This window comes from Mustelus asterias, chromosome 2, assembly GCF_964213995.1.
Source record: "Mustelus asterias chromosome 2, sMusAst1.hap1.1, whole genome shotgun sequence".
NCBI lineage: Eukaryota > Metazoa > Chordata > Chondrichthyes > Carcharhiniformes > Triakidae > Mustelus > Mustelus asterias.
Window position 1 is genome coordinate 16,532,898 of NC_135802.1, and position 13,750 is coordinate 16,546,647.

The following is a 13,750-nucleotide window of genomic DNA, read 5'->3' on the forward strand; positions in this document are numbered from 1 at the left end:
CATGGGAGTGTGTAGTGATGGGGAGGGCATAGAAGCCGCGTGGGGGTGCAGTGCCCATCACCTTCTCACTGCATCTAATTCACTGAATGGGCAGAGATGGTTAAGGCCGAGAAGTCCTTAAAAGCCCAGATAGAGCCCTCCTGATTGGACACCCCTGTGGCCCAGAGGGGGCATCTCCCCAACTTGCAGTAGCCCGGACCATCCTGTGGAAACACACCTGCATGTCCTTACCCTTCCGCATGCAGCCATTCACTGGGGCCTGACTAACCGGCCTAGGCTATCCTTACCCCACTTATCTCCATTCCAGACTCTTCTTCGTCTTGCTGCTCCTGGTGGGTTGCAGCCCTTGTAGTATCCTCTGCTCCCCGTGCAGGGTCAATGTAAGTGGGACCGAAAATTCTCGCAGGAAGAACTGGAGAATTCTGCGCTATGTTCCTACCCTCTGAAAATCACCAAACTTTGCTATGTTACCTTTGTCATCCCACCTCTCTCTCTCTCTATCTTTCACCTCCTCACACTGACCACAACTCATTCCCCACGTCTTTCCCATGCGACTACTGAAAATGTAGAGTGGGCAACAAAAAATTGCAGTCAACTGGGTCTTTAACAAGTTCAGTTTGCTAATTGCTTTCTTTCAAAATTGCAAGCAGGGCTTCTAATTTTGGCACCTGCTCACCTTCTGTATTATCAAAGACTGGCAGGATGACATTGGATTGGCCCAACGTCATCATGCCACATTTTATATAAGCACAGGGAGAGCGGGCTGTCAAATCTGAGGCTGTAAAATCCAACCCATAGTTCCTTTCATTCCCATCATTTCACAAAGCAGCTACCACCTCTTGCCTTTGAAGGCTCCATCTTTAGCATTGTTCTATCAGTGATATTCTCTGACCATGCTTTTTAATCTTTTCCTATATTTCTTATTCAGTTTCCAGCTTTCGGCTTTTTTTAAGCACTTTGCAACGTATATTTTATGAGAAGTACCATCTGAAACCAAGATGGATAGTGCTGGACTTTCCTCTTTGAGGTTAGTAATAATTTCTTCATAGTTTTATAAAAATCTCAGCTATGGTTCTGAAAGGTTTTAAGTGTGAAATTACGTACTATAATACTACTCATAGTAACTAGAGTTGGCTACCAAATACATGAAAGCAGTCTACCTCTACAAATAATGACAAAACAGCATATCAAACCCCAATTAAGGGAACTGACAAAAAATGAAGATGGAAACAAATAGAGAAGAAAAGTTAATCAACAGTATGTAGACAAAAAAGATGGAATGATTTTGTTATCCTGGATGACCACGAAGATTCTAAAATAAATCTGTCCCTTTCCTACCCTCCACTTTCAGGGAAGCTGTAGTCTGCTGATCTCCAGAATCACAGGTATATTCTCCAGCATCCTCTGGTGTTAAGTCAGAAATTACCAACTCAGCCACTGGACCCTTGTGCCTCAATTCATATTTGTCACTAGGTTTAATTGCTTCTGAGCCTTTCTGCCATGTAACAGGCACTCCATCTTCAGAAAGTTCACAATGAAGAATAGCTGTACCTTCTTCCTGTGCTTGTACGTCCTGGAGATTTTGTTTGAAAATAACTAGAAATGGAAATCATAAGGGTTAAAGTGAGTTATAAATTTACAAACATATAAAAAATTACAAGTCAGGTCAAGGCCTAGTGGTTGATCCAGCCTGTCCCATGCATGTGTGCATCCTAATACATACGCTCCCCACTTCACCTGAAGCTATGTAATTCCAAGACAGGCATGGAAATTTTTAACAAAATCTGAAAAACTCCTGTCCAATCCCCTTAGGTGACTACAACCAGCTTAAACCACCCAAGGCCTGATAAATGTTACAATGTGCTTAGCTGTGTACAGCAAATTAGATATGTTCAAATGACCAAACAGAGTTGAAAGATAGTCAGTTATATGCAATTGTTTCAAGAGTATGCTTGGTGAGTAATCTTCACACCTTTTATGGAGGAATTTGTTTTTAAAGCCTGACCAATTAGCGTGGGGAGGTTGGAACTTCAAATCCAACCGTATGTCTAGGACTGAAATCAGGCAGAAGAGGGGTTTGGCCATGAACTGGAAGTCAGTCAGGGTCACCAATTTAATGCCCTCTCAGTCAATCTAATTATAATGATAACAGCCAATCACTGCCAACTTCATCAATAGATTCTGCTGCAGCAATGATCCCACTTGCAGGTTGTTTCAGCTACTTTTTTGGGTTCTTCCGCAGTATATTTAAACAGTTGGAAAAAATATGGAAGGAGCATATCCCACGAATTCATGCTGGCAGGGAAGGCTCTGAATTAGCATGCCCTGCCAGCAACCATGGCTCCTGACAGATCCCTGATGAAGAAAAATTAAAAAACGGAACCCCCCATGGACATCCCTGCCTCCCTCTCCACGCCAGGGGACCCCACCCCAAACATCCCCAACAGAAGCCCCACTGCAGTGCCAGGCTACTGCCCAGGCGTGACTCTCTCCTCCCCGGCAGCTGTACTTGCCTGTCCACCTCCGCGCATGCGCAGAGGCCCGGAACTGTCAGCCTCCGGCGTGATTAGACACCCCCCCCCCCACCCCCGAGCTTTTAATTATATTCACATTTTGTGATCTCTGCATTGCAGAGTGTGGGAGATTAGAGTCTGAAGTTGCACTGAAAAAACTGGTGTGATTTACAATCGTTTTCCTGCGAATTCAGCACTTAGAACTTTTTTGGGAGAATCACCCCCTATATCAGCATTCAGAATTAGGTTAGTTAGATGGATGAAGGGAATGGTGTTTGAGGAGCATGAGTACAGGATAAGTCAATCTAACTAGGCTATTTTCTCACATGGAGGATAAACACCAATATGAACTGATTGGGTCAAGGTGGTTTTTTATGTGTTGTAATTTTGGTATATTTCTATAGTTTTATTGATGAACATCTGGTCTCCTAAAGGCAAATTTCTGGGCCTACCTGAAGATGCATGCTTCCAAGAGTGAAAGCTGCATCGGGATTATGTTGATGCGATAGGAAACTTCAACTTGCATAAATGTAGGAGCGAGCCATCCCTGCAATACCCTACAGGTTAATATTGGCTATGGTTAAATAAACCATCTGGTTTCTGCTGAACAGGTTAGGTTAAAATCAATCTGGCCACAATCTATAGGCCTTTGCTGGAAAAGAGCATGTAAATTAATGTTAAGGGAGCGCCTGATCCAGATTGGTTGCAATGTCTAGGGCGATATTTTATGAGTGCGTCGCACCCATCTTCGGGAGTTGCCTCTTGGGCAGTGCCAGACTGGCAGTGCCACCCTGGCAGCGCCGGGAGTGGGGCCAATAGGGAGAGGGGGCCTGCTGCCACTCTGCAGTGATCAGTGGAGGGAGGGCAGCAGGTGTGCAATTGGTGGGGGAGGACGACAGGTCTGTGATCGATGGGGGAAGGGGGGCCCGCGATCGATCTGAGCAGCAGGGGGGTCGGCAGGGGCTGCATCTCGGGCCGCAGGACCCTGTGATTGCGGGGAGGTGGGGGGTGGGGGTGGCGGGAGCTGCTTCAGCTGCCTGCAGGAGCAGGTGCCTGAGAGCTCTCTCTTTGTCTGACAGATCCCTGCTATTGTTAATGTGCATGTGCAGCATCAGAGGTCTGCACATGCGCACTAAGGGGCCTGAAAACACGCCCAAAAACCGATCTGTAAGTCTCCCAGTTACACGCCCACCTGGCACTTAGACAAAAAGTGGTAAAATTCCGGCTCTTGTCTCTAACAGTCAAACAGGGCACACATGCATAAGTAATTGGCATTGTGCCCATTTAACTGAGGGTTGCCATTGCTATTTGAACAATATTAATACTTAACACTTTTAGACGATGACAATGCAGGGGAAGGTTATTGATTTCTTTGATCAGTTGCACTTTTAAGAAAAACAGTCCACATGTAAAACTGTTGAAAAACGATTACAACCATTTTGTGGTGTCATACATGCCCTGAAATGTTTGTTAAGAATACCCTAAGAATTTCATCTCCTCTGAGATATAAAAATGCAATAAAATACCTTCAGGTTTTTTTTGTACTACCAACTTAGCTGTTGAACTTTCACAGCCGATTTTGACGAGAACTGTTCCCGAATCATCCGGTGTGACATTTTTCAATGTCAAGGTGTGTATCTTATCGGTAGCTTTAACTTCATTAAGTTCATCATTTTGAATTAATATTCCATTCAACCACCATTGCGCATTTGTAGCATCTTCACGAGAAACCTCACATACAAATTTCACAGTGTTCTGTGCAAATACATTAATATCTTCAAGCCCACGAATAATTTTTACTTGTTCTGAAAACCAATGTTGAGAAGAAAGTGCCTTTGAGTTAAGACAAACATTTATTTGTACAGCGCAATCATATCCTTCAGTTCTTCCAAGTATTAGTGAAAAAGCAGAAGTAACAATTATGGGATGAAAATTTCTTGCATTTAAACTTTGGGCACTGATATTCATGTTTATATGGGCTGCAGTATCAAAGAAGATCAGGGAAAGTTTTCAGTGCCCTTGCTAACAGTTAACCCTTAACATCATCACCAAGGCAGATCATCCGGACATTTACTTGTGGGACTTGCTGTTCACAAAATGGTTATCATGATTTGTCATATTACAAATAGCTGAAACAACAAATTGCATCTATATAGTATATTAAATCTAGAAAAACACACAAAGGTGCTTCAGAATGGAATGACCAGCCATAAAATGGTCACCAAGCCAAAGGAGAGTTATCATAAAGTGGACAAAACTTTGACCAAAGAAATGCGCTTAAGGAGGGACTTAATGAGGAGAGGGAGGTTGATAGTTGGAAAGATTAGGGATGAAATTCCAGAGCATGGTGCCTAGGTACTTGAAGGCACAGCTGCCAATGGTGATGCAAAATAGTGCCTTGTGTATGATACTAGCTATAAACAGAAGCTTAAGGTGGGGATTTAAGTCCATATCCTCTGATCTAATGTTATTAAGTGAATCAGTCAATATTTTCCTATAAAAACTTACATTTATTAAAGGGAAAACTACAATGGAAGAACAGAAAGAATAACATTTGAAAAATCTAAATGTACCATATTTGTTGGATCATAAGATGCACCAGGATTTTGGGAAATATTTGGGCACAACCGTCAGCATTGTGGAAAGATAAACAAGAGTTAACGGGTGAGATTCCCCGACCTCCCAGCCTTATGTTTCCTGCCGGCGGGAGGTGGCATTTTGCTTGCCAGTGGCGGGATTCTCTGTTCCGCTGTCAATGGGAATTCCCATTGATGTTATCTCATGCCGGTGGGAAACCTGCGGGCGGGGGTATGCTGCCGGCTGGACTGGAGAACCTCGCTGGCATGAACGGCCTGAGAATTCCGGCCCACATTTCAGATGGATTATGTTCCATCAGATGATCTTTTATTTTGACATTTTTCAAGAATAGACATGCTATTTGCTAATTTTTTTTAATTATTGTTAATGACATTTGCTTTATGTGGATTTTGATGCATGGCAATTTTAGGCAACTTTTTGCCAGAAGAGTCTTGTGGTCCAGCAAATACGATATGTGAAATTATATCAGCCCAATCTGTTGGGCTGATATAATTTTATGTTTCATATGTATAATTTCATATGTAGCATAAATATTATAAAATGCATGTAAACCTTTGACAGCCAGGATAGCAGTTGTTTGGTCATCACCAGAATCACAAGTGTATTCTCCAGCATCCTCTTGCTTCAGATCATGGATTAACAATTCAACAGCGGAGCCTTTTTGAATTAGTTCATATTTGTCACTATGACAAAGATTTTGGGCTCCTCTTCTCCATGTGACTGGTGCCCCAGCTTTAGTGAGTTCACAGTACAGAGTTACCACACTACCTTCATCACCCTCCTGGCTTTGTAGTTTCTTTATAAAATGCACAGGTGCAGCTAAAGTTCATAAAGCAAAACACAACTTGAGAAACTGCAAAATTAATCAAACAAAATGTATACTACTTTAAACAATGATCTAACCACAAATAATGGCCAATATTAGTTAAAAATGTATTGTAAGCCATCAATATTTTTATAAATTTAAATACTATAGACAATCACAGTGTAGATTTTACAATATAATCCATATATCACAAGAAGCTTGATCTCCTTCCCAAAGGCTAGGTTTAAACTTGATTTCCTGAAGGTTTTTTCACTTATGCTACTTTAAGTTTAAGGTACTTGAAATTAACCACAACTTCAATTACAATATCCTTTTAGACAATAAACCATTTATTCTTCCAAAGATAAACAGTTACCTTTCACCTGCAGTATTGCAGTGCTTTGTTTGAATCCTGCATCACATGTATAGTCTCCAGAGTCCTCCAGGTTCAGCTCATTAATCAGCAACATGTGCACATAATCTTCTTGTTTGATTTCATATTTCCCGCTGGGAGAAATGGCCAATGAGCCCATCTTCCATGTGACTGGAACATTAGGCTGTGACAGTTTACAAAGTAGGGTTGCTGTACTATTTTCCACTGCTTCTATGTTTTCAAGCTCTTGTGTGAAAGTAGGCGGGGCACCTAAAGTGATCGAATCAAATGATCATGAGTGGACATTTTTTTCATCTTTTGCATACAGTGCAGGATTGGACAGCTTCAACTCACTTGGAAATCGTTAACTATGGCAGGGATTCCAAAAAACCTAAATGCTAATCTGTACTCCCAGAGTTGAGGAGGTAGCCTGATGCCCAACATTCTTCCCTGCATGAGTCAGCATGTACTCATCAGTAGAAATTCCGTGGCATTATCTAACCCTGCACACATTGGCTGAGAAACATATCCCCCATTCACCAGCTACTGCTCCTTCAACTGGGAGAGCACACAAGCACTAGTTGGCATCCTAAATGAAAAAATGCAAAATTAGCTGTAAAAACTCACAAAAACATGAACAGAACATAATTAAATTAATGTACCATTACTAAACTTCCTGGTTGATTGTTAAAGGATATTGATTATTCTTTCATTATACAGAAAATAAAGCAATCAAAATCCAAATAAAGCAAATATTAACAACAAAAAGTAAAATAGACTAGCAAATAGCTTAAATGTCAAAAGTAAAGGCCAACTGACAAATTACCATTGACTTGGAATGTTAACCCTTTGTCTTTTATTAGAAAAAACAAAGCTAGTTTTAAGGGATTTAGATTTGTATTGGTTACCATATTTTAGGGACCAGATCAGAAACTCCAAGGTGTATTATGAAGTTAGACTAAACCACAACTATTTTTGATTTTGGCATTAGTATAGAGTAAAATGTTTCACTCAGGTGTGATTCTATTGACCCACAAAGAAGCTTTTATTAAAACAAACTTTATTTAACAATACAGTTTAACTATAACAAAAATAATTTGTATAACTTTTACCAATTGAAATATTTAAACATGACAAGATACAATTCTTAACTGGTCGTCCATCTCTACTTGTTCCAATTTAAGCAATATTCCTCATAGATGTAAACTCTTCTTCAGAATCAGTTAGCAAAAACACACCGGCTTAGGTGGTGGGTTGCCAATCCTCAAGCCTTTAAATACCACTAGAGAGAGATACGTATTTTCTAGCAGATCCCAGCCTTCAATCTCCAGAGAGAAGGGATGCTGCTTCTTGCAAATCTAAACAGACAACTATCTGCTTGTCTCTCTGCAAGCCTATCTCCTCCCATTAGCATGACACATTCTTGTCAATTACTCTAACTCAAAAAAAACCAAAACTGCATTACCCCCAATAATTAGAAGCGATTATTCTTTTGCATTCTCAGCAAGTGGGCTGCCTGGAGCAGACAAAGCGGCACTGTAATCAGAGCTGGAGTTTAAAACATTGCCCTCACAAGAAACGTGACACAAATACATTTCTTAAAGGCATAGTATCATCACAAATTAGGTATAGTTTTAAGTGGGTTGGATTTAATATTTCTGTGCCTGAAAAGGTAAAACCTATAGTTGGATTCATGCTGGACAAAGGTATTTGTGTGTGTGAGGGCTGGTTTCAGTTTCAACAGTGCTTCTATTGTAATTAGAGAGTGTTATGGCCTGAAGAGTGAATAAAAGGCAGAAGCCTGTGACCATTGCTTAGCAACTGGGGACTTTTAAGATAGAATGTTTTTTTGAATTTGGTTTTAACTGGATATATTGTAGTTGGAGACGGGATACTGTCTCAACTCTGCCAGAAGAAAGACTGGACAGGACAAGGCCGCTGCAAAGAGGTAGACTTCCCAAGGAATCAGATGCAGTTCAGATAACCATGGAAGTTGGATAGAAAGAATGAGTTAGGAGGACTGAAGTTAAGAGAACAAAGACCAAGGTACTGTTCAGAAGAATTCAAGAGGAAAACAGACAAAATGTTGAGAGTGAAAGTGACAGCTTCAGTAGCCAAACTTAAAGTGGAAAAGCAGACTTCAGAGGTAAATCAAAAGTTTGATGCGATCATAATACAGCCTGGGAGTCAATAGTTAAAGCAATTGTGAAGAATTGGTGCAACAGTCAAGACAAAGAATCTGAAGGGGGAGTTGTGAAACCTGAATGCTGGATTCTTTGTTAAAAGTGGAGTGGAAGCTTTGATTGAAAGAATAATTTAGAAAATCTGGATTGGATTTTGGAACGCAAACCACTAATGGAATGCATTGGTGTGAAAGAAGATTTGAAAGTGTGTGCTTTTGGGAGTGGAGTTTGGAAATTCTCAGGTGACAATCATTTGGGGGGATTTTGAGGAGAAATCCAAAGACATTCACTTGGGTTCAGAGTGGAGAGTGTATGTGACCACAGCCAGTCTGTGTGCTTAAACGGACTTGTGTTACTGAGACCATTGTAGCTTATAATAACTTTGTAACCCATGTTAACCCATGTCCGGCATGTGGGAGGCTTCAAAGGGCTAGTTGATTGAAGTGCAGGACAGGCATGTCCCCACAAAAATGAAGGATAGAAGTGCCAGGATTCGGGAACTGTGGATGACAAGGGAAATTGTAAGCTTTGTCAAAAGGAAGCATACGATAGCTCCAGGCTTCTAAAAGCTGACGAAGCCCTTGTGGAGTACAGTGGAAGTAGGAAGGAACTTAAACGTGGAATTAGGAGTTCTAAAAGGGGCCATGAAATATCTTTAACAAACAGGGTCAAGGAGAATCCCGAGGCTTTTTATGTCTATATTAGGAGCATGAAGGTAGCAAGAGAAAGAGTAGGCCCACTCTGGGACAATGAAGGGAAGTTATGCATGGAACCAGAGGAAGTGGGTGAAATCCTTAATGAGTGCCTTGTATCGGTATTCACCAAGGCGAAGGACATGACGGAAGTTGAGGTCAGGGATAGGTTTGTGAATGCTGTAGAGAACATCAATATATCAAAGGAGGAAGTGTTGAGAATCCTAAATTGCATGAAGGTAGACAAATCCTTAGGGCCGGATGGGATCTATGCCAGGTTACTGCAGGAGGCAAGGGGAGAAATAGCTGGGGCCTTAACAGATAGCTTCACAATTTCTTTGACCACAGGCGAGATTCCAGAGGACTGGAGAATAGCTGATGTTGTTCCCTTGTTTAAGAAAGGAAGCAGGGATAATCCTGCAAATTATAGGCCAGTGAGCATGACATCAGTGGTGGGGAGGCTTTTAGAGAAGATGCTGAGAGACAGGATATATGCACATTTGGAGGGAAATGGACTAGTTAATGACAGGAGCACGGTTTTGGAAGGGGAAGGTCATGTCTCACCAACTTAATTGAGTTTTTGAAGAGGTGACAAAGCAAATTCATGAGGGAAGGGCTGTGGATGTAGTTTATATAGACTTTAATAAGACATTTGACAAGATCCCACAAGGCAGACTGGTGCAAAAACTAAAGTCACATGGGATTCAGTGTGGGCTGGCTAGATGGATGCAGAACAGGCTTGGTTATAGAAGTTTATTTGGTAAATGTCCACTTCCACTCCATCTGACGAAGGAGCAGCGCTCTGAAAGCTTATGGTATTTGCTACCAAATAAACCTGTTGGACTTTAACCTGGTGTTGTTAAAACTCTTACTTGGTTATAGAAGACAGAGAGTAGTGGTGGAAGGGTGTTTTTCAGAATGGAGATCAGTAGCTGGTGGTGTTCCGCAGGGATCAGTGCTGGGACCTTTGTTGTTTTTAGTATATATAAATGATCTGGAGGAAAACTGGGTGATCTGATTAGTTTGCGGATGACACGAAGATCGGCAGAGTTGCTGATAGTGCCGAGGATTGTTAGAGGATACAACATGATATAGATAGATTGGAGACTTGGGCACTGAAATGGCAGATGGAGTTTAATCCGGACAAATGCGAGATGATGCATTTTGAAGGATCAGATTTAGGTGTGAATTATATTGTGAATGGCAGAACCCTTAGGAACATTAACATACAGAGGGATCTGGGTGTGCAGGCCCATTCCCTAAAAGTGGCAACACAGATGGCCAAGTTAGGGCAGAAGGTTTGTTTTTTGTTAGGGCATCATGATTGGCACAGGATTGGACAGCCGAAGGGCCTGTTCCCGTGCTGTACTTTTCTTTGTTCTTTCTTTGTTAACCTTAAAATTTGTGTATGGTTGTGAAATTAAGAGGGGAGTAAAGGGGTATTGTATCTTAATCCAAATTTCATGTTCAATTTTTTTTCTTATTGTTAAAACTAATTATCAGCCCTTGTGACTCTGTTCCTCCACTATACTCCTTATACACCCATGACTGTGTGGCCAAATTCCCCTCCAACATCGATTTTCAAGTTCGCTGATGACACCACCTTAGTGGGTGGGATCTCAAACAATGACGAGACAGAGTACAGGAATGAGATATCTGGTGAACTGGTGGAATGATATTAATCTCTCCCTCAATGTCAACAAAACGAAGGAGATTGTCATCAGCTTCAGGAAGCGTAGTGGAGGACATGCCCCTGTCTACATCAACGGAGATGAAGTGGAAATGCTCAAGAGCTTCAAGTTTCTAGGTGTCCAGATCACCAACAACCTGTCCTCGTCCCTTCATACCGATGGTATAGTTAAGAAAGCCCACCAACGCCTCTACTTCCTCAGAAGACTAAGGAAATTTGGCATGTCCGCTACGACTCTCACCAACTTTTACAGATGCACCATTGAAAGCATTCTTTCTGGTTATATCACAACTTGGTATGGCTCCTGCTCTGTCCAAGACCGCAAAAAACTACAAAGGGTCGTGAACGAAGTCCAGTCCATCACACAAACCAGCCTCCCATCCATTGATTCTGTCTACACTTCCCGCTGCCTCGGAAAAGCAGTCAGCATAATCAAGGACCCCATGCACCCCGGACATACTCTCTTCCACCTTCTTCCTTCCAGAAAAAGATACAAATGTCTGAGGACACTGACCAATCGACTCCGTTCTGACAGATCGGCATATGCACAGAGGCTCGCTCAGCGCTATGCTGCCAGCTTCTTGAGTGGGAGTAGGCGCCACCCCACTTTCCAGAATGAATCATGCTAGGACACTCTGTGATGCACAGAGTGTCAGAGATTCATTCTGGAAATCATGCTGAAAAAAACGGCGGGATTTACTCCCATTTTCCCGCACGTTGGGAACTTAGAATTTTTTTGGGAGAATCCCGGCCGTTGAGTATTTCCAGCATTTTCTGTTTTAATGTTAATAATCCAGGGGTCTGGACTAATGATACAAAAATATGAGTTCAAATCCCATAGCTGGGGAATTTAAATTCAATTAAATAAATCAGGATTAAAAATGTAAGGCTGGACTAAATATTGATGGCAGGCTCCCTGCATTCCAGCATAAATGTTAGAAGTTAGTATGTTTACCCTGCTTCCATTTTGATGGGGAGGCAGTAGCGAAGTAGTAGCGTCTAGTAATTAAGAGACCCAGGGTAATTTTTGGGGACCCGGGTTCGAATCCCACCACAACAGATGGTGAAATTTGAATTTAATAAGAATCTGGAATTAAAACTCTAACAATGACCATGAAATCATTGTCGATTGTTGTACAGATCCATCTGGTTTATTAATGCCCTTTAGGGAAGGAAATCTGCCATCCTTACCTGCTCTGGTCTACATGTGACTCTAGACCCACAGCAAAGTGGTTGACTCATACCCTCTGAAATGGTTGAGCAAACCACTCATTTCAAGGGCAGTTAGGGATATGTAATAAATGACAGCCCAGCCAGCAATGCCCACATCCCCTGAATGAATATAATAAAACATTTTGACTGACAGATGTTGTAACTTTAATTGTTATGAGGTGCGACATGCATCTCTCAGTTACCACTGACACCTTCTCAAGGGCAAATTCTTGAAGCCAAGTGATAGCCTCCTCATTTGCTCAGTTTAAGTTGATTAGTCTGCCACTTCTGTAGAGGGGTTGTTGCTCAGTAATGTGCAGTGTTGTTTGTGACTTTTCACAAGTGCATGAGGAGTTTTACTGAGGCCCAAGTGGTGGAGGTTGGATGCACAGGGGCCCTAACCTGTCCTGAACCTGTTTAGCAAGGCCCACTATAGCTGTGGTAGTTCAAAGCCTGCCATTGACAGGCACGTTTGTCTAACTTGTTAGTAACTTATTGTGTTATTCCAAAGGATGTTTGCTGGCAAATCTTGCTTTTGAAGGGTGCTCCATTTGGGGTGCCGAGATTGAAGGCAGACTGTAGGCAGGTTGAACAAGTCATAATGGAGTGGTAGTGAACACTGATGGTTTCAACCAAATCCAACCTTAGCTGATGGTGGTGAGCCTCCACCTTGATGACAACGGAGTGGCTTGCTGGGCCTTTTCGGAGGGCCATTAAGAGTCAATCACATTATTATGGATCTAATTCACAAATAGGCTAGATTTGTTAAAGATGGCAAATTTCCCTAAAGGACATTAGTAAATCAGATGGGTTTTAGTATAATCCCATTGTTTCATGATCACTATTACTGATATTTCGTCCATCAGCAGATGTGTGGGGGAGTGATGTTTGCGAGGACAGGAAGCCGGGGAGGGATGGTGAGTGGAGAGTTCCAGTTACGATGTGCATTCTTGCATTCAATTGCATGTCAACAAAATGTGTTGTGTGAGGTGATCTTTTCCAGACAGCATGCATTGTACTCTGCTGTGGAGTAAGAGGGTAAATCCAAATATCTGGAGCATTGTGGCAGCAGCAACCTTTGTAGATCCATCAAGTTTGGTTAGTAGGTTGTTTCTGACCTTTGCTGCTGATCTCCTCAAATCTTCCCAGAAGGACACGGCCCTATTTAGAGTCACTTCCAAGTATGATGGATTGGAATAATGCTTGAGTCTCTGGACAATCATTTGGTACCTCAGCTACGCCCTCTGCCTCAATGACTAAATCCCCTTTTTGGTTCCTAGCTAGCTGCCAGTCTTTTTATTAGTGGAAATAAACCTTACTTAAGAATTTAAAAAATGACTCACTAGCTACTTACTTGTTACTAATAGTTAATATTACTAATGCTTTTTTAAACTCACTGTTTATATTCGGTTATTTTGCAACATTATTCACCAGCCAATCACCTTAGAACTTTCCTGTAATTCCACTCTTCGCTTTTTTTTCAAGCTCAGGATGCTCCTGGATTTCTCTCTGCCTCTCTCCTGAAGGATGTATGTAGTCCTTGGTACATGAGCTGTATTTATCCACTCCTTGCTGTGTATACCCTGCAGGTCCATTCATCTCTGCCTCTTTCCTGAAAGTAAGTCGTGTAGGGCTTGCTTCTCGGGCTGTATTTATCCACTCCCGGCTGTTCTTCTCTGCCTCT

General features: G+C 41.9%; 1 protein-coding gene across 29 annotated transcripts in view; it reads right to left on the reverse strand.

The window, feature by feature from the left end:
• obscnb (obscurin, cytoskeletal calmodulin and titin-interacting RhoGEF b) overlaps positions 1–13,750 on the reverse strand; it is a 614,792-nt gene that overhangs the window by 256,957 nt on the left and 344,085 nt on the right. For 23 of the 29 annotated variants that reach the window (XM_078231785.1, XM_078231777.1, XM_078231827.1 and 20 more), the window contains 4 exons: positions 6,293–6,559; positions 5,664–5,930; positions 4,040–4,318; positions 1,339–1,596 (listed from right to left, as the gene is read on the reverse strand). In XM_078231785.1, the coding sequence (XP_078087911.1) occupies positions 1,339–1,596; positions 4,040–4,318; positions 5,664–5,930; positions 6,293–6,559 (1,071 nt within the window). The remainder of the gene's footprint in view (positions 1–1,338; positions 1,597–4,039; positions 4,319–5,663; positions 5,931–6,292; positions 6,560–13,750) is intronic. The other 6 variants (XM_078231809.1, XM_078231832.1, XM_078231819.1 and 3 more) reach the window with 1 other exon arrangement.